The sequence below is a fragment of the Saimiri boliviensis genome, chromosome 13, assembly GCF_048565385.1.
Source record: "Saimiri boliviensis isolate mSaiBol1 chromosome 13, mSaiBol1.pri, whole genome shotgun sequence".
NCBI lineage: Eukaryota > Metazoa > Chordata > Mammalia > Primates > Cebidae > Saimiri > Saimiri boliviensis.
In genome coordinates, this window is record NC_133461.1 from 45684795 (window position 1) to 45706112 (window position 21318).

Genomic DNA, 21318 nt, shown 5'->3' on the forward strand with positions numbered 1-21318 from the left:
AGAGATTAAAGGGCCATTATATGTTTATGTATTCATTTATTCTACGAGTGTTTATGGAACAGTTAGGTTCTTGAGTGAGATGGATTTGTTTTAGGTTGTATTTTAAGGTGAATAATGTGATAATGGAAAGGCAGAGATGGAAATGGGCTTAAAATCTGAAGCAGTAATACCAGAATCAAAACCAGAATAGTAGCAGTGAGGACTGAGGATAAAGAGATTTCAAGGAAAGAAGTGCCGAGGTTTCATAATGTATTAGCAACCATGTTCAGTCTAAGACCTTTTTAGGTTACATCATGTTTATGATAAATTTGTCCCAGAAAACTTATGATAATTCTGAAGAAGCAATTAGCCAGTGAGATAAAATAAAAAATGCAGTCTTCCCATTTTCAAAAAATAGGGAAACCAGTTTGCATGGTGTGAAATGGTTTGGCTGCTTAAAACATAGATTCCAGAATGATTCACTTTTTAATTCTGGGCCTAGTTAAGTTCAAGAATGGAGTTTCAGAATTGAAAGTAATGGTCTGGCCACTTGCTTTATAAAATCTCAAATGGAGAATAAATAGAAATAACCACAAATTATCTGTGGTACAGTTCATTATTGTTGATTGATGCCATCTTTTCTTTGGTTTTAATTCCAATTCTCTCTGGCTATATGTCTTGAGACTTTGTATTGAGACTAGTTCCTTATACATCCTTTCCCCCAACTCCACTTCCACTCCCTCTGCCACGAAAAAATGGTAATTTTAGGTCCTAACTAGAAATGATATAGGGAATCAGATTTTAGAATATGGAATGCCACGTTGTAGAACTTCAAGTTTTTGTTTTTATCATGAAGACTATGATTAAGATCAGGAATTTCAAAGATTGGGAATAATAAAATGAAAAGTCACAGAATATGAAATATAAATAACTTATAAAAATAATTATATCCTTTATAAGAAAAACACAGTTAAAATCCCAATGGGATACTATTTTTCACCAATTGGATTGGCAATGATAATTTTTTCAAGTTTGGTAATGAACTATTAGGAAAAGCATGAGGAAACTCATTATTGTAGGAATATAAGTGGACAGCGACCTCTTAGTTTGACAGTATGTATCAAGAATAAAAATGCAAAAATGCATTTACGCTTTGGCTCAGCAATTCCTCATTTAGGCATTTTCCCACCAATGTACATGGATTAAGTACCCAAAGCCTTCAGGACAAGCATATTTAGCTTCAGTATCACTGTGGCTGCAAAAGATTGGAATAAATGTGGGTGTCCATCAATAGCAGACTGGTTAAATTAGTTATGGTATATGCATGGGATGAGATAATGTGCAGTTCTTTTAAAAATGAGACAGATTTTTATGCAGTGATGGAATAACTGTACGGAATGCAACCATTTGTTTTGAAAAGGGTGGCATTATGTGTGTAGACTATATCAGATACTGCCTCTGGACAGATGGACAAGAGACTATAGCAGCTGCTTCAGCAAGAAGATCTGAGGATAAGATTGGGAGGGAGACTTACTTTTTCACCCAGTACCCGTTAGTATGGTTTTAATTTTTTGACATGTACATATGTTAGGTAATCTTTACAAGTCTTCACCTTAAGGAAAGAGAAGTGAAGTTGCATTTACTGTTGATGAAGGGTTTCGATAAATGAGGTTTCATACACTTAGTGGAAGTGAACATTTATATAAAGTTTAAAAAGGCAATATATATTGGTTGGTGCCGTACAAAATGAGGTATTGCATATCTTTTATGGGGCAATCTTACTTTTGCATTTTAATCCTACAGAAACTCTAGTTTACATGCATACATAGGTTAAAATACAAGAGTGTGCTTGAACTTTGGTATTGTTTGTAAGTCCACATTCCTACCCAGGTTTCTTTACTTACTGAAAAATGGCAACTGGCTAGTTGTTTCCATCACTTGAGAATTGCTCATCTCTTCACATTCGGACATGGCCCAGTGGTATGAAGGGCAGTTATTTGAGCCATTTAAAATGCATTTTGTTTGTACAGTTGACTTGAAACCATCTAACTTTGTCTGTGGCCTGTCTCTGAAAAAAGCAAGAGAAGAAAAGTTTATTCATTCACTATTTAGTGAGCACCTACTTGGTGCAATATGTGGTATGATGCTGGTGGTACCACACTGAATCACAGACCGGGGCCCTCTCCTTCATAGCATTTTCAAACTTCCAGGCTTCCCTTTTCTTAACCTTTTCCCTCACATTAGCCACTTTTAGGTTTCTTTGGTGTTCTGGTGCCATTTCTGTTGCTCTTGCTTTCTTTTCTGCTTTATCATTTGGGGGCTGGTTTCAGCTACGTTTTTCTGCTCCCAGTCATGGAGGAGATGACAAGAGAATGTTGCTCATTTGATTTGTGGGTCCGTAGATGGACACTGTGGGCTTCAGCTCTTATTTCATTTCTTTTTGTTTGACACGTAAAGTAGACCGCCGTACTGAAGGCATGGCAGACGGTAATAACCATAGCTGCAAAAGAAGGCCTGCCACAGGCTGTGCTCACTGCCAGTGGTGATGGCAAACAGTGAGGCACACATCACGGGGAGCCGCATCTTAACCAGTTGCACAGAATGGACTTCCCACTGACTCTAACTTCCCAACCAGAAGCAAACTGGACAGACCTGAATTTGACCACCTCTAAGCCTCCGTGTTATTTCTTCATATCTCAGCATTGTTGCTCTCTTCTTAATTAGCAAAATTTGTTTCCACTTTTCATTTCTGATAAGCAACCTTTCCCTGTAAGTAAAGGAGAGTGAAGTTTAGTCCCATCGGCCCCATACAGATGATGAATTAGGTGAAGGAAGGATTTGGAGCATCTTAGCTGATGCATTGTCCATTCTAAAGTAACTCACTGTGGTTATCTTGAGGGGCACACACAAAATGGGTATTTTCTAGATGATGATTATTTCATAATGTCAGTTATGAAATACAGTTTTAGAAATACATCATGAAATATAGCATCCATCTTTGCTTTTTAAATATTACCTTAAATTTATTTAAACCATAATCAGCAAGCATGACATTGGTGTTGAATTTGTTCCTGGAAGTTTCAGGGGCCTGCAGATGGAAGAGCTCTTAGAATGGAGACATTTTTATGAAATCATCAAAGCTCCTGAATGACAATGCAGCTTCCTCCCTTTCAAGAACAGAGTTTGACAGTAACATCTCAGAACAGATGTTTCAACAATCTCCAAATGTTTTTATTTGGTGGCACAAAGACTCTGTTATTCATGAAATGGTCTGTTAAAAAATTAGTTCCTCCATGTGGGGATTGTGGGAATATGTGTCATGTAAATTGATTTCACTTTTGGCAGGAAACTGGCTCTTAACTCTTTAGATTGTCTCCAAGATTTGCCTCCAACAAGTTCCGATTTCCAGGCCACAGCAATCACAGAGGAGGGAGTAATACTCAGCATTTTTCCCAGAATGCTTAACGTTGACTAATCTGAGAATGTTACACTCTTTATTTTAAAAAATAAATAAATAAATAGAAGTGAAATAAAAGTTCGTAGAAATTTTGTCTTGCAAAACACAGTGAGAAAATGTAGGCCTTCGTGTTTGCTGGTTATCTACATTATTTTTTTCTTAATATAAGTCCACTTCTACAGCTTGTTAATGTTAGACTCTTATTTAAAGGGAAAACTGTCATTCAAAGATAAACTTGGGCAACTTAGAAGGTGATTTCAGATACCTTACAAGAGACCCTGGTATGATTCTTCGGTGGTATGCAATAAAAGGACTGGTCTTTTTTTTTTTTTTTAAAGGCAAAAAAAAAAAAAAAGCAGAGTTCTGTCACCCAGGTTGGAATGGAATGCAGTGATACAATCTCAGCTCACCACAACCTGTTCTCCTGTGTTAAAGTGATTCTCCTGCCTCAGCCTCCCGAGTAGCTGGAATCACAAGCATGTGCCACCACTCCCAGCTAATTTTTGTATTTTTAGTAGAGACAGGGTTTCACCATGTTGGTCAGGTTGGTCTTGAACTCCTAGCCTCTAGTGGTCCACCCTCTCCGACCTGCCGAAGTGCTGGGATTACAGGCATGAGCCACCGCACCCCGCCCATTTTCACTCCTAATGTCGTCTCGCCCCTGCCCTGACGTATACTTTCCACTCCTTCCAGCAGGACAGAGGTCAGCACACTGTGGCCTGTTTTCGTAAATAAAGTTTTTGGAGCACAGCTGCTCTTATTTACTTGTGTATTGTCTGTGGCTGATTTTGCACTACATGGCCAGAGTTGAGTTGTTGTGGATAGAGTCTGTTTAGCTTATGAAACCTAAAATATTTACAGAACAAGTTTGCCAACTTCTGCAATAGGAAGCCGCATGTGTATTGTGACCTAGTGTTTGAACGTTATTTTAAGAAAATATTTGATAGGTTTTAGCTATTTCTGTTTTAAAAACATTCGTGGGGTGCAAGAAATGCAAAGTAGGACCGAGTGCGGTGGCTCACGCCTGTAATCTCAGCACTTTGGGAGGCTGAGGTGGGTGAATTGCTGAAGCCCACAAATTCGAGACCAGCCTGGGCAACATGGCAAAAGCCTGTCTCTACAAAAAATAAAACAATTAGCTGGGTGTGGTGGCATGTGTCTATAGTCCCACCTACTTGGGAGGATGGCTTGAGTCTGGGAGCTGGTGAGCCAAGATGGTACCACTGCATTCCATCCAGTCTGGGCAATAGAGCCAGATCTTGTCTCAAAAATAAAGAAGTAAAGTAGTATTTGGTTTTCAATAATTTAACATCACAGGAGAATGTTTAAAATGTAATATATGTGCACAACTTTGTAAATTAAAATCTTCCAGGACAACCTGAAACACTATGGAAAAGAAAAGAGAGAGATTATCTGACAATGGGTATTCATTCAACAATTAGAAGAATGAATGGAAGGAACCTATTCATCCGATATACTATGTGCATAAATGTTCAAAGTTGTAGCATTTGGTCATATTTAGCTGTTTGTTAGGTTTTTTCCCTTGTTCTCTTATCTGTGTGTGTTCTTCATTCTCAGTAGAGTTTCTGGTACATGCTCCCATGTGTATGTGACTCTGAAGTCTTCCTATCCAACAAGATGACAAAACACAGGTGTCTGTACAGCTTAATATGGAGCCTATGACCATACCAAAAGTGATTATTCATTTGTTTTATATGCCAAAATATGTCCGAGGCTGCTGATAGCATAAGATAACAGCCACAAAATAAAATAATTAAAGAACGAGAACCCAAGTTGGGAGACAAGGGGATAAAGGTAGTTGTATCAAGAAACCAAGACTCTGTTATTTAATACAGAATATCAACACTCATGGCAAATGGGGCAAAAAGGAAAATAGGAATTCCAAAGCTCTTCTTATTTCATGAGAAGAAACATTCTTTTTCAAAAAATTCATCTTTTTCCCTAAGAGGATTCTATCACATAATCTTTATTTAAGGACTTGAACAGTACCTGCAATCACAGTTTTTAAGGAATGCAGAGATATTCTAGACCTGCACCTACTATTCAGTATGATAGTCAGTAGCCACGTGGAGCTGTTGAGCATTTGAAATGTAGCTAGTCTGAACCGAGGTGGTCCCTAGGTATAAAACATACACCAAATTTAAAAGACTTAATGCAAAAGCATATGTATAAAATGTGTCATTAATGATGTTTATATCGAATTTAGATGTATTTGCTGAAATAAAACATGTTACTTAAATTAATTTTACCTCTTGAAATGTAGCTACTAGAAAATTTCACGTGTGGCTTGTTATATTTCTGCTAGATAGCATTAGTCTATAGGGTAATGTTTGATATATTAGGGTGCAGTGATGCATGCTTGACCTGTGAGTGCATTTCTGAAGGCCCAGGATGGAGCTGATTACAGGCATGATACTTTCAGGTAAACCTCTTACCTCAGAGACTGAGCATCTATGGACTACTCAATGAGTGTTTGGCATACATACGAATGCCTGCATCTTGAGAACGTTTTTCTAAAATATTGATCATAAACTTACAATAAATTAAACTTATTAAACACTCTTGAGAAGATACCACTTGCAGGTTCTCATGAAAGTATACCTGGCTTATGATAGCTTCAATTGTGATCGTATTACTAATCCATAATTTCTTTTCTTAAGCACATTGGAAAATTACAAATTACAATTACAGATAATTGGAAATTTTGGCAAATATCTGGTATCTCTATTAAATGGTTCTGGATATTTCAACCAAAAGAACTTATAAATTTTAACTCCTGCTGACAATGAATTTTACTCCCAGTATATCACATCCCAGTACTGAAGGGTTGTCTGTTTCATCTTGGAAGACAATTCCAAATACATATATAATGTATTGGATTATAATGTATTGGATTGATCCTTGAAAAGTATATTTTGTAATGATTTTTAAGTAGGGCAATAATATGCTTGCTTTCTCTGATTAATGAAGACATTCATCTCCATTGAGAAATAAACCTTGTACATAGTAATATAATTCACCTTTTATTATAATTTTGAAAACTTGCATTACGAATGTATTGTTTCATTGTCTGCCAATTCCAGGACTAAAGTGATTTTCTGCCTTTTAGTCAATAAACATTTATTAACTACCTACTGTATATGAGGCATTGTGCTCCCCCAAGTCGGTGCTGAGACTCAGAGCAGAAATATCCAATAGCCTCTTGGATATTTGTCTATAAAAGGTAAAAGAAATAGGCTCCATCAAATATATATGTTATAAATGTATATACTCTTTTGTTTGCCCAAGAAAAATTCAAATGTTTAACTTCACTGATCTTCAAAGAAATGCAGATTAATGCAGGAAATAGATGCTACTTAATAACCATTGAATTATCTAATTAAAAAAAAAAAAAAAAACCCTTGGTCCTTGCAAGATTGTGATCCATCCAGGGTGCACCTAGGCCACTGGTGGAAACATAGGTTGGTTCAAATATTTTGGAAAGCAATATAGCCATGCCTATTAAGCACAAGGAATTGTGCAGTACACTCTGATCTAATCATCTGACTTTGGAAAATGTATCTTTAAAAAGGTGAGCTCAGGCTGGGCATGGTGGCTCGTACCTGTAATGCCAGCACTTTGGGAGGCTGAGGCGAGGAGAGTGAATCACTTGAACCCAGGAGGTAGAGGTTGCAGTGAACCAGGTCTGTGCCTCTGCACTCCAGCCTGGGCAACACAGTGAGATTCTGTCTCAAAGGGTGAGCCAAGAAAAGACAATCTTTGTGCATCTTGAGAAGAGGAATAGAAGCTAGGAGTTGTTGAATGGTCACTTGTGCTAAATACTTTGGATGCATCATCTCATTTAATCCTCATGATAGCCCTCGAAGTGTCCCCATTTTACAGGTGAGGAAACAAGGCTCAGGCGGATTTGTAACTTGCCAGCACCACAAAACTTGAAAGTGGCAGAGTCTGCATTTAAATTAGGCATCTGTCTAACTCAGACTAATCATATAAGAGTGGAAAAACAGTTAAATCAATAATGAAATGCTTTGCAGACATAGGTGTCATTGTATGGGGAAATGCTCCGCTCAGTAGGCAAGAGCATGGTATAAACCTGTAGATACACCATAATTGTCAAGAATTTGTGTATGGACCAGGTATGAATACAGACAAATGAAAAGTTAATTTGTGACAGAATTTGCTTAAATAAGTTATTATTTTTAAGCTGCCCTTTAAAAAAAAACTTGTTATTTTTTGTTTAAAAGTATGTACTTCAGCATATTCATACTGTATATTCAAATATATTATTCATACCCCTCTATATTTCTACATGGCATATGAGCTGTTCTATCATGTCTAGGTTCATCCTTTGTTCTGTCCTTTTCACTTACCTTTTAACTCCTGAAAACTCTCTTCATTATGGTCCATCACCAGCAAAACACCTTATCCTTAAAGCCTTCTCTGAAATTACTTTTATCCTGTTAAACCCAAATTTGCATCCCGTAGAGAAGCCCTTTCAGGTGGCAGCTGTATTTCTTGCCCCAAAGTAGAGGAGTGTAAGTGGTCTCTTTATTCTTCTTCGTCACCTTTACCATTCCATTCCGCTGTTCCCTAAAAACTCTTGGCTTTAAGCTGCTTATGCATCAGGATTTAAACCTCTTGTTCATCAGTCTGTATGACCCACAGATCTGTCATTGTTAGTTACCTACCAAGCCTAGTATTCTGTCCTCATTTTGCCATCATTTTAGTTCCTGGCTCCTGTTATTCTTTCCAGAAATACTCCTCTCCTCATCAAGGAGGATTTTCCTTGGAAATATGATCCTTTTAATACCTTTGGGCTTCTCAATCCTTTAGCTGTTTGCCGTCTCAACCTTTAGCAGACATGGTCATTCCTTAGACCACATCATCACCAATTCCATCCTTCCATTTCTCAGCTGCATGCACTGACTTTTCTCCTCTGCATGGCTTTTGAGCTCACTCCCTCTATGGTCCAAAACTCCATCAAAATTCATGGTCCATTGATTTCGCTACATTTTTCCTGTAGCCACTTCCCTCCTGCCCAGGGTCTTGTGCCCATTTTATCCAGCTTAGGATCCATGTCCAGGTGGCATAATTGCTCCCTGTAACATCGTGACTCCTTTGCCCCTCTCACTTCTCATGTTCACTTGGCAGTCTCAGCTCTGGCTGAATCTAAAACTCTGGCTACTTTGTGCCAGCCTTTGTGCATCTGACCTTGGCTGGACAAAAACACAACCATACTCTGTGGTTTTACTTTTAATTAATGACCGTGAACCTCATGTAGGAACTTTAAAAATGCTGCCCAGCAGTCCTATTATGTTGTTCACTCTGATTGGATTTTCTAACAACCTTCTCCTCTTTCCTTAACCTTCTAACACCTCCTCTCTCAACCTTATTCTCAACTGATGCCTTCCAACTTTGGCTGGAAAAATTGGAAGCTTCCACCAGCTTCTACTGCTTCATCTCTTGGGGCTGGAAATGAACGGCCTGTGCTCCTGTCTGAAGACAGTTCTTCCATTTCAGCATCAGATGCACCTTCTCTGCCTGCTCAATGATTGGGTTCCAATCATTCCTCCTGTCATCATCTTGTCCCCCTCTGCTGGTGATTCCCATCAGCATCCAAGCATGCTTGTTTCTTCTCACATCATACTAAGAGAAAATAAAAACATTCCCTACATCTCACTGCGGCTTCCGCTCAGTAGCCTCTGTTCTATCTCTCTTCTCAATTTTATAGCTAAACCCCCAAAATATCACCTGGTTCCCATTCTTATTATTTCTTGTTTCTCTTCCCAGGCTGTCTTCAATCCAGTTCAGCCAAGCTTTTAGCCCAGCTCTTCTGCTGCTCTTGTTGAATTCCTCAATTAAGTAAAAGTTGCTGAATCACGTGGTTTTCATTCCTTATTTCAGTGTCTCGTCGGCAGCATTTGACACCCCCTCCCCGCTCATGGGAGGAATCAGATCACCTGGCTTCTTGGATGTACCCCTCTTGGTTTTCCTCTCACTTCCCTGGCCAGTCCTTCTCAGTCTCCCAGGACTCAAAACTTAGACCTCTTGTCTGTCCACACTCAAGCCCATGGTCATCATTATCAAAATGTCATGGCTTCAAATAGTATCTGTATGCTGATAACTTCCAGATTTGTTATTTCCAGCCAGATTTCTCTCCTGACCTCCACACTTCTGTGTCTAAGAACTTTTTGAATATCTCTGTTTGCATGTCCAATAGACATCTCAGACTTACCTGTCCAGACTGAACTCCTGATCCTCCCTTCACCCTTCAAACCTACTCCATCTTGGCCAGTGTCAGCTCTGTTCCTTCAGTCGCTCAGGCTGTAGTCCTCACACTTTCTCACCACTTCCCAAAGCCTGCCATGACATACCCAAATCATTGTAGGAGTCTTTTACCTGGTGTCGCTGCCTCTGTGCCTCGTACCTTTATGGTAGTCTCAGCATGGCAGCTGGAGGGATCCTCTTGTAGCCTTGGTTAGATCACCTCCTCTCCACTCAAATCCCCATTCCACTCAGGTGAAGAGTACAATTCTTTAAAAGCCATATACAGTCTGACCACCTGTTATTGCTCTTCCTTTTCCCTCTTTCCTTAACCCCACTTGAGCCACAGTGGCAGCACGTCAGGCAGGTACCCACCCACCTGAGGGTCTTTGGGCAGGCTATTGCCTAGTCTTACAATTCTGAGGCCTCCACCCACAACTATCAAGCATGACCCCCCCCAACCTACACCAAAGGACATTGTCTCAGCCATACCGACTGATCTCCCTCCACTTTCCATGCCCCACACCCCGCCCTATTTTTATAGCACTTCTCACCTTCTGCTATAGTATACCCTTACTCATGCATTATATTATCCGTCTCCTGCTGGAATGTAAGCTTTGGGAGGACAGCGATTTGTGTTAATTCCATTAACTGACGGATCACCAGCATTTAGAATAATGCCTCCACCTAGTAGATACTAAAAAACTGTGTTGAGCGTACGTTCATTGTGGCACTGTTTACAATAGCAAAGACCTGGAACCAACCCAAATGCCCATCGGTGATAGACTGGACAGGGAAAATGTGGCACATATACACCATGGAATACTATGTAGCCACAAAAGATGATGAGTTCGTGTCCTTTTTAGGGAAATGGATGAACCTGGAAACCATCATTCTCAGCAGACTGACACAAGAACAGAAAATCAAACACAGCATGATCTCACTCATAGGCAGGTGTTCGACAATGAGAACACATGGACGCAGGGAGGGGAGCATCACGCACTGGGGTCTGCTGAGGGGTACTAGGAAAGGGACAGTGGCGGGTAGGGAGGTTGGAGAGGGATAACATGGGGAGAAATGCCAGATACAGGTGATGGAGGGATGGAGGCATCAAACCACGTTGCCATGTATGTACCTATGCAGCAATCCGGCCTGATCTGCACATGTACCCCAGAACCTAAAGTACAATTTAAAAAAAAAAAAAAAACTTTAAAGCCAAAAAAAAAAACAAAACAAAACTATTGAGAATATGAATGAAAGTGTTCCTGTTTCTGCCTCAGAAATCTGCCCCATGGTAGTTTGTAATTCCTTTTAAGTTTCTAGAGTATTATATTGTAGCCAGGATTCAGAAAATAACTGCTAGGAAACACTGTATCCCTGACATCATTGCATATGGTCTTTTATTCTACACTGAAAACAGTTCCTCTGGAATGTTACGGCAGTGCCACAGATACTGAAAATGTGTAACAACATGATAGAGCCTTGATATTTTAGGAATATGTTCAAAGTTCTTCATAAATCTGTCAGTTGTGGAGACCACGATATTGTCTACTCACATGAATTTCGTATGTAGCAGTAAAAAGAAAGAAGGAAGCTCCGGAGGCTGAGTGGCCGGCGGGCTCAGTGGTTGGAAGGAAGCTCACCAGACAGCTTAGCGGCATCACACATTACAGCAGCTCATGAGCCCTAGACATTACCTGCATATTGTTGTAATCAAGAATATGAGTTCTGTGAAAGCCAGCTATCCAATACATCGTTTTGTTCTATTTGAAAAAAAAAAAAAACAAAAAAAAAAAACAAAAAAAAACTTAAATACTAATTTTAAAAAGTTAGCTCTCCCAGGCTTCTGGTTTTAGAATGTAAATGTGTGCTTCTTACTACAACCAATGGGCAAGGTAACTCCACCGTTTAACTTACTATTAAAAACAACTATTTATAACAAAGCGAGTTTTCACTTTGAGATCAAACAGCAAGTAAGCATTCATTCAGTTTGATTTTGGACATCTGGGAATAAACTGAATATAAACAGAAAGATTGTGTTTGTTTTCACTTTTAAGCTGATTTTAAAATATATCTAGATCTATCTTTCTTCTGGTTTAATGGAACCTGCCATAATGACTTTCTTTAAAAAAAAATTAATGATAAACAGGAATCTTTGACAAAGAAAGGCTGGAGTAAAGAGAGAGGATGCAGTTGCCGTGGTAACAGCAGTCCAGCATAAACATCTCAGATCTCTTCTGTTTATCATGTGTTTTAGGGCAATTCAAGCTGCTGGAACAAGACCGAGATATAAAGGAGCCAGTGCAATATTTCAACAGTGTGGAGGAGGTGGCTAAGGCATTTCCTGAACGCGTGTACGTCATGGAGGATATCACATTCAACGTGAAGGTAGCTCTTGAAGCACCAAATATTTATACTCACTAAAAATAATTTAACTTTCAAGTCTGGATGTACACAGTAAGTGTTCATCTGTGGTTCCAAGGAAAGTTTCATCTTCCTAATGGCAGTTAGCGGCAGTAACCAAACCACATGCATTGTAGCTGACCTGACTCCCTGACTGCTTCTTTATTTATTAGCATTATCTTTTGTTAGAATTTAAAACTGATCTCTGAATTCAAATAAGTGATATTTTTTAAAATTTGGACTTCATTTCCCAATATGTAACACTTTAGCAAGACCTCCACTTCTGGGAGCAAAAGGTATATGATAAAACTAAGTAATACCAAATAATTGAAAGAAAGAAAGAGAAAACATAAAGAGAAAGAATAGGTTTCTAAGCATTGCTTGAAGTCAGCATGTATTCATTCCACTCTTTGTGGAATATCTATTTCACTATACACAGGGAAAACTGATGTTGCCCAGAGAAAAACTATGTAGTGTTTGTTGTGCTCCATTTGTTCTGCATTCTTAAAGGGACAGTGCATTCCCCCTCCAGATGATGAGCAAGGTCCTTTGACTAGACTTGCTGTTGAAGAGGAACTGACCAGAGAAGCAAGCCACCAACCAGGCCCATCCTATTACCTGCAAATCCTCTACATTTTCTCCAGCAATACCCACAGTTACACTAAAACATTTTAGAAAGTGTTCATATTGAAGGAGTTTTCTAAATCATATTGTCAGAACATTTCAAGATTTAGGGGGGCAAAATTCCTGTTTCTTAGAAATCCACTCTATGTGAAAAACAGACTGCATGGTGTCTTGGCCCGGGAATGCAGCAGCACCTTTATGGATGAGTCACTCCACCCACACTCTTCAGGAAAGGGAGGAAATGCCCAGGCAGCCCTCTGATTGGAGAAATGGTTCTACCCATTTCATTGTCTAAACTAAGTCATTTCTTCTTCCATTTCTAAAATACTGCTGCTTTGGTCTACACTCTAGTTTTATGATTAAGATGAGTGAGATTTTATATTTGTAAAATCTTAGTAAATTATGCTTATGTACAAAGATATTTTATCATTTTCAACTTTTTCAGTGGCTCTAATATATTAGCGTTCAGGTCAACTAGACAACTTGCATTTATTTACATTGAAAACTTGTGCGAACATGTTCATTTTTAAACATACCTAGACTCGGTCAGAAGTTAATCAAATCCTATTCCATTCGTGTTTTGATATAACTTAAATCTCTCCCTAAAACTTATATTTAGAAGTCTCTAAATGAAAAAAGGAAAGTGTTGTTAGAAAGGAAAGTTAGCACTTTTAAACTTTCTTCTAGAAAAATATTACATTTGCTAATAAACATAAGAAATCAAATGTAAATTTTTAAGTGACTTTTAAAGATTTTCTCCATTATTAAAATGTAACATTCCATCTTTTGTCACATTCATGTAAACTATTTTTTAAAATGCCTCTAGCTGCTTTTCTTGATGAGTTTGTATTAAATCAGGAATGACTGAGAGGATAATACTAAAATTCATACATTTTGTTAGAATTCTTTTTTTAAAATAGAATACCGTGACTGAATGTATTCATTAAAATGTGTTTAATAGAGAATGTCATTTAAGAGTTCAAAGGCACAGTTAAGTGTGTGAAATGTGAGCTTCTAGCATCCATAAAACTAATTGGATTTGGGTTGAGTTCTGTGCTGTGCAAACATAAATATTTAATATTTCTAGTCTGCTACTTATGGAGTTTTAAGGTGCCATCACCTCTAGCTTGCATGAATCATTAAAACATTATTCAATTCTTTTCAAATAAGGATTGCATAGGAACCTCAGGAAATTTAAATAAAGAAATACACAAAAGGTTTTGCGCTTACTGGTAAACACACAAGTAAGTAAATAAACTAAGGATAGTTATGGAAAAGTTTGTCTGGATACCACCTGGACCAAAAATAAAGGCTGGAAGTCGTGGTCTTCTTTAATTAAAAATAAACTGGATTAAGCCAGGCATGGTGGCTCACTGTAATCCCAGCACTTTGGGAGGCTGAGGCAGGTGGATCACCTAAGGTCAGGAGTTCAAGACTGGCCTGGCCAACATGGTGAAACCTCATCTCTACTAAAAATATAAAAACTAGTTGGGCATGGTGGCATGCAGCTGTGATCCCGGCTACTCCGGGGGCTGAGACAGGAGAATCACTTGAATCCAGAAGGCAGAGGTTGCGGTGAGCACTACACCCTAGCCTGGGCAACAGAGTGAGACTCCATCTCAAAAAAAAAAAAAAAAAAGACTGGATTATCATGTCTGTGTGAGAACTGAGAATTATGCAGAGGAGGAGTTAAAGAAAGAATTTTGGTTATTCTCATGGAGAAGGTGGGAAAAAGCCAAAAACAATACTCTTCATTCATAAATGTAGCTATTATGCAAGAAACAGTTTTTAAAAGAAAGATTTCAAACCTCTTTAGAAGAGTTCACTGTCTCTCCTATACTTCAGATACAGCATAAATTAAACCAAAAGGGTAAACCATTGAGGAAACCACTTGAAGTTAAAAATTGATAGTTACCTGGCATTATGATAGTCAAAAGACATAATTATTGTTGGAAATAAATATACATATGTACCTTCATGTATGTATTTACAAGTCCAAACTGAAGTTAATCATAATAAGAAAGTAAAATAAAGCAAAAGTATTGAAAGAATGGAAACTCTAGTTCTGGGTTTCTTCCTAAACTGTAGCAAAATTTTAAATGTAATGGCTACTACTAGTGCTATTTATACATTTGTTTAAAAATGAAACATTCTTTTTCATTTGGAACTAAAAATGGTCTTTAAAAGATACCTCGATGTGTTTAAAACTATCTGCCTGAATGCCCCCATATTGATTAACTGCATGAAATGAACTCATATGTACATAAGTGTTTAATTCTTTAACCAACAAATATATTTTGAGCATCTACTGTATGCCCAGCACTACTCCAGGCACTGGGGGTAAATAGTGAATATGTAGGTCCCTCTCTGTGTGGAGATTACAGTCTAGAAGGGAAAGTAGACAATAAATACATAAACAAGTATCAATACTACCTTCAAGTAGAGATATCACGAATCAGTTGGATCTATGGGTCTGAAGCTTAGAGAAAGTCTAGGCTCAGAATATATGGTTGGGACTCATCGTCTTCTGAAAGACGTTTGAAGCCGTGGGTCTAGTTGAGTTTACCTATACTAATGGTTCTCAGCCAGGAGTGACTTTGTTCCCTAGGAGACATTGGCAGTGTCTGTACACAGTTTTGATTGTCATGACTGTGGGGTGGAGGATATTACTGTCATCTGGTGGGTAGAGGGTGGGGATGCTACTGAACATTCTGTGATAGGCAGGATAGGCTCCCCTAACAAAGGATTATCCAGTCCAAAATATCAGTAGTGCCAAGGTTGAGAAGCATTAACCTAGATTCAAGATTTAAAAAGAGAGGAGATCTGAGAACTGAGCCCTGGAGTGCACCAGCATTTAGGGAGTCTAGACAGGAAGACTGGATGGGATAGCAGTAAGGTAGAAGGATGGCCAGGAACAAATGGTGTCCCAGAAGCCAAGTTTCAAGATGGAATGAGCAACTGTAACAAATGCTACTTAGCAATTGAATTAGATGAGTACTGAGAACTAACCATAAAATTTAGTAAAATGTGAAGATCATTAGTGACCTTGATAGGAGGTAAATAATAATCAGCTCAGAGACTGGAAAGTGAGTTAACCAGGACGGTACAGTGGGGTGGTCCTAGAGTTTTGTCAAGGTAAGTTTCAAGTGAAATTACTTAGCACCACCCTTTCTTTCTTCCAGCCATTTTCAGCTTCCTAGATGCGGGCATAGAGTAGACAAAGAGAGCTGACTTTAATCAGAGTTAAGGTTCTCCCAGTGAGTGTAGCAGAGATCAGCAAATGGGTTGATGGAGCGTGCCTTAGAGTGAGTGACAGATCGCACTGAGCCATAGAATCCTCACTGAGGGCTGAGTGCGGTGGCTCTTACTTGTAATCTTAGCACTTTGGGAGGCCAAGACAGGGCAGGAGTTTGAGACCAGCCTGGCCAATATGGCGAAACCCTTTCTCTACTAAAAACATACAAATTAGGTGGGTGTGGTGGTGTGCACCTGTAATCCCAGCTACTTGGGAGGCTGAGACAAGACAATTAGTTGAACCCAAGAGGCAGAGGTTACAGTGAGCCAAGATCCCGCCACTGCAGTCCAGCCTGGGTAACAGAGCAAGACTCCATCTCAAAAAAAGAAAAAAGAAAAGAAAAAGAATCCCTACTGGGTAACCAAGTGTGAATGGAAGTGTAGCCCCAATGAAAATTGAACTTATGTGATAGATAGGTTTTAGAAGGTGAGGTGCAAGATAGGAGGTGGTGGTAGAGTGTAAAACTCTTGAAATGTAACTTTAGGCAGTAAGATCGGTAATGACAGGAATAACTCTATTTCAAATCTAAGTATGTCCATTTGAGTGAGCAGCTGATGTGGTAGAAACAGAAGACGGGAGATGAAAAAGTCAAGAAGATAAAAGGATATATGGACAGGTTACCTCTCACTGATCATTTGTGTACATCTCCTCTAATCCCTGCAAAGCCAATTCCATGTTTGGGAATAGCAGTCACCTACCTCTTTAACACTTTTTTGTCTTTATCCATCTGGTTTTTAGTTTTCATGGTCAGAATTTTGTTTTCGTTTGCTTGCTTTTCTGCATATTTGTGTGTTTGTGTGTTTTTTAACTGTAATAGACTTTTTCTGTCTTAATTATCTCTCTTAGAAATTTTTTCATCAACCATCTTTCTTCACGTTTACTTCTAAAGTCAGATGTCCCCTTTTCGAGTTTGCCATTCCAACTGAAAGCTTGTACCTCTCCTTTTAATAATAAAAACAGCTGCACTAACCATTTTCAAGCCATATATTTTTCTTCAAACAAGCCACCATGATTTAAACAGTGAGTTATATTGCGTAGTGGCTCAGGCTCTGAATTCAAAGCTGACTTCAGAACCCTGCTCCAGGTATTGACTTTGACCATGGGTGGATCACATGACCTGAGCCCTCAGTGTGTCCACCTACAAAATGGAGGTGATACTACCCACCTCATAGATTTGCCATCAGAATTAAGTTAAGTAATACACTCAAGTACTTTGCAAGTGTCTAGTAAGGGGCCTGGCAAACTAGCTTGTGGGCAAGCTGCCTGTTTTTGTCAATAAAATTTTATTGGAATAAAGCCATCTCCATGTGTTTATGTATTCTCTGTGGCCGCTTTCATGCTAACAGCACAATTAAGTAGTTTCAGCAGAGACTGTATAGCCCATAGAGGCCAAAATTATTACTATCTGAACCTGTAAGAAAAGGTTTGCCAATCCCTGGTTCAGAACATAAAATCCTAAAAAAGTTTCACATTAAAAACTTTTCCCACCACAGATTCACATTATTTCACTTGCTCTTACTTTTTGCTTTCTTTCTTTCTTTCTTTCTTTCTTTCTTTCTTTCTTTCTTTCTTTCTTTTTTCTTTAGACAAAGTCTCACTTTGTCACCCAGGCTGGAGTGCAATGGTGTGATCTCGGCTCACTGCAACCTCCGCCTCCCAGGTCCAAATGATTCTCCTGCCTCAGCCTTCCAAGTAGCTCAGACTACAGGCACACGCCACCACACCCAGCTAATTTTTTTTATTTTTAGTAGAGACGGGGTTTCATCATGTTGGTCAGGCTTGTCTCAAACTCCTGACCTCAAGTGAGCCACCCTCCTCAGCCTCCCAGAGTGCTGGGATTATAGGTGTGAGCTATTATGCCTGGCCTCTTTTCTCTTTTCCCTCCCCTGCCCCTTCCCTCTTTCTCCCTTTCTTTCATTTCCCTCTTCTTTCTTTCTTCCCAACATTTTTTTTTTTTTTTTAGAAACACGTTTTGTCACCCAGGCTGGAGTACAGTGACACTATCATAGTTCATTGTAGACTTGAACTCCTGGATGCAAATGATCCTCCTGCTTCAGCTTTCTGAATAGCTAGGACTACAGGCATGCATCACTACACCTGGCTGATTTTTAAGATTTTTCTGTAGAGACAAGCATCTCACAGTGTTGCCCAGGCTGGTCTTGAACTGCTGGCCTCAAGCAATCTTCCCACCTCAGCCTCCCAAAACGCTCAGATTACAGGCATGAGATGAGTCACCATGCCTGGCCTGCTTACTCTTTATGTAATACTTTCTAGTCAGTGACTTACTATTAAAAACTCAGTACATAGTAGCTGTTCTTTGTTGTGGTTTCAAAAATACCCCTTCACATCAAATACTTTTTTGGAGACTTTACTACGCTAATAACTACTGAGTTATTTTAAATGTCTTCCAGCCTTTCAAACTCAGCTCAATAAAGATGAGAAAATTTCCCCCACATGCATTTTCTGCCATCAAAATAATGACTAACAAGTTAGCTTTTAAGTTCTGTCTGTATTGTGACAATTGTGGGGAGAGAGGGAAAAAAGGATAGCCTTCGATTTGGCATTGGGTCAGAGGCATCCTGTCTTCACTGATGTAATCCAGAAGCTTTCTACATTAAAATTACTACTCTCAAATCTCAGAACCCAAATACTCTAATCTGGATGCTATAATGTTGCTATTTTAGTTCCAGCTGGCTAGTGAGATCCATACTTTCAGCTGTTCCAGTATAGATTTCCCCAGAGGCAAAGTAACAAGTTTGCATTGTCTCCACTAGAGAAAGTGACCCACTCAGAAATGTGAAGTTTCAGTCACACGTGGCTGAAATACAGAGGTACAGTCATTACCTCTGCCTGCCTAGACCTCTTCAGAACCACTTCCATACTGCATCCATGGTCTGGCCAGGAGCTGAGCTGACAGTCCTGTCAGTGGCATATCAGCTTCTGATTATTGGCTTTGGAACTTGCTTGGGCTGGGGTGTGAGTGCCTAGCAGCAGAGCCACTGTGTTGTGAGAAGGATTTCAGTGGTACCTTTTCTTTGGATATTGACAAAGTGATGCTGTGGTACAGATAAACAATGTAGAATGATTGAATCAAGCTAATTAATATTTCCATCACCTCTCATACTTATTTTCCCCTCATTCTAACTGGGGGAAATGTACTAAATGTACCCTTTGGCCAACATCTGCTCATTCTCCCCCTTCTCCAGCCTCTGGCAGCCACCATTCTCTCTGTATCTGTAAGTTCGATGTTTTTAGTTTCCACTTTGTCTTTCTGTGACTGGCTTATTTTGCTTAGCATGATGCCCTCCAGGTTCATTCATGTTGCTACAAATGACATGATTTTTTTCCTTTTTAAGGCTGAATAGTATTCCATTGTGTATGTATACCCAGAGGTGCCTCTTTTTAATTGCAGGAAATATTGCATAAGGTTCAGAGAACTTAAGTGAAAAAACTAAGAGCTTTGCAATGCTAAGAAACGTGACCAAGAGTAAAATAATGAAATACTATAAATTATCCAACAGGACTAGGAAGTTTACAGACTTTGAGTTTTTATAAATAATCAAATTTTAGATCTGGAAAGGCCCTTAGACCTTGCCTAATCCTACTGCTTTTAACAAATATGAAAACTGAGAAGCAGCTATGTTAACCGACTTCATTGGTTGATAGGAAGCCACGAAATGACTCAGCAGCAAAGCCTAGCATAGAAACCAGGTATCCTAATACAACCCTGTCACCTTTCTGCTCCATCACACTCTGTTTATGGATTTGAGGTAAGGCCCAAGATTGTGATCAGAATGTACTTTCACTTTGACACAATTACTTATACAGTTTAATTCATTTTCCTTTTTAAAAAATCAAAACATGTTCAGTCATTATTGCATTTGTGCAATATAGACAAAATCCTGCTTTCATTTGTATTTCTGAAACATGTATGGTCTGATACACAGTATTTAGCAGGTTTTATGAGTGTTATACATGTACCATTTTATATCTTGTTAATAGTGGAATATGGTGCCAGTATTTAAAAAATAAAATCTTACAACTTATATAAACAAAAGTTCTCTGAAATAGGAATTTGAAGGAAAGACTATTCCAGTGAATAATTTGCAGACTGTGGAGGGATAGCCTTCAGTGTAAAATGAATATGCAGTTCCAGAGAACAAAGGGAGGGACCCAGGTTTTATAGCAAAAGCACCCACTCAGGTTCCCAGTCAGGTCCATATAGCAAATGAAGGATTGAAACACACTTGGTTCTGATTAGTTGGTGCTGCTGAGCCCTGATTAGCCGAGACTTGTGAGTTTTAATTGGTCGATTTGCATTAGCTCTGAAAGTCCCAAAGTTGAATGAAGTCACGGGTTTTCCAGGAACTCAGAGCATATGTGTGACCTCCAATCAGCAAATGGTTGGTTGGCTCTATTTTCAATCTAGACCCAATTAGCCACTCAGGATCCATCTTAGAGTATTGGCTTTTTCATGTTCACCTTTGTTCATACTTGTTTTGATATTTTCACTCTATCATCATCAGTGTAGTTTATGATTGTTTAAATAATCATGTCAGAATGAACTCCTTCAAACTCCATAAGACCTTACTCCAGAATTTTTAGAGTGCTAACTAGTATTAATAAAGCAGCAAGACCAGAGTTTGGGTTCTTGCATTGTTGCTTAAAGCAGTGTTAAAGATACACTGACGTGACTAAAATGCATTGCTACATAAATAAGCACAGGTTTTAAAGTTTAATATGATTAATGCAACTTGATGCTAAACTCTGAAGGTAAACCAAGGCTTCCAAGTTACTGAAAACCAGCCAGTTTTTTTCCCAAGTCATAGATTTGATGCAATCCATGTGCCTTTTATTTTAACATATTTGTTACCCTTTTAAAAGGTGCCATCTGAAAAAATGCTGAAGAAATGAAGACCTTCTACTTCTCCTGACCAGTTAGACTGTCTTATTTTCATAGATAAACAGTTAACAAATTAAACATATACTATGTTTAATTTTTTTGTTTTTTGAGATGAAGTTTGGCCCTTGTTGCCCAGGCTAGAGTACAATGGCACAATCTTGGCTCACAGCAACCTCCACCTCCTGGGTTCATGCAGTTCTCCTGCCTCAGCCTCCCAGATAGTTGAGATTACAGACATGCACCAACACACCCAGCTAATTTTGTATTTTTAGTAGAGATGGGGTTTCTCCATGTTAGTCAGGCTAATCTCAAACTCACGACTTCAGGTGATCCGCCCACCTCGGCCTCCCAAATTGCTAGGATTACAGGCAT

The 21318-nt window shown here is 38.9% G+C and overlaps 1 protein-coding gene across 3 annotated transcripts in view; it reads left to right on the top strand.

Moving 5' to 3' along the window:
- GAREM1 (GRB2 associated regulator of MAPK1 subtype 1) overlaps nt 1-21318 on the top strand; it is a 204669-nt gene that overhangs the window by 143011 nt on the left and 40340 nt on the right. For all 3 annotated transcript variants that reach the window (XM_039463829.2, XM_039463830.2, XM_039463831.2), the window contains one exon: nt 11979-12109. In XM_039463829.2, coding sequence (XP_039319763.1) covers nt 11979-12109 — 131 coding nt within the window. The remainder of the gene's footprint in view (nt 1-11978; nt 12110-21318) is intronic.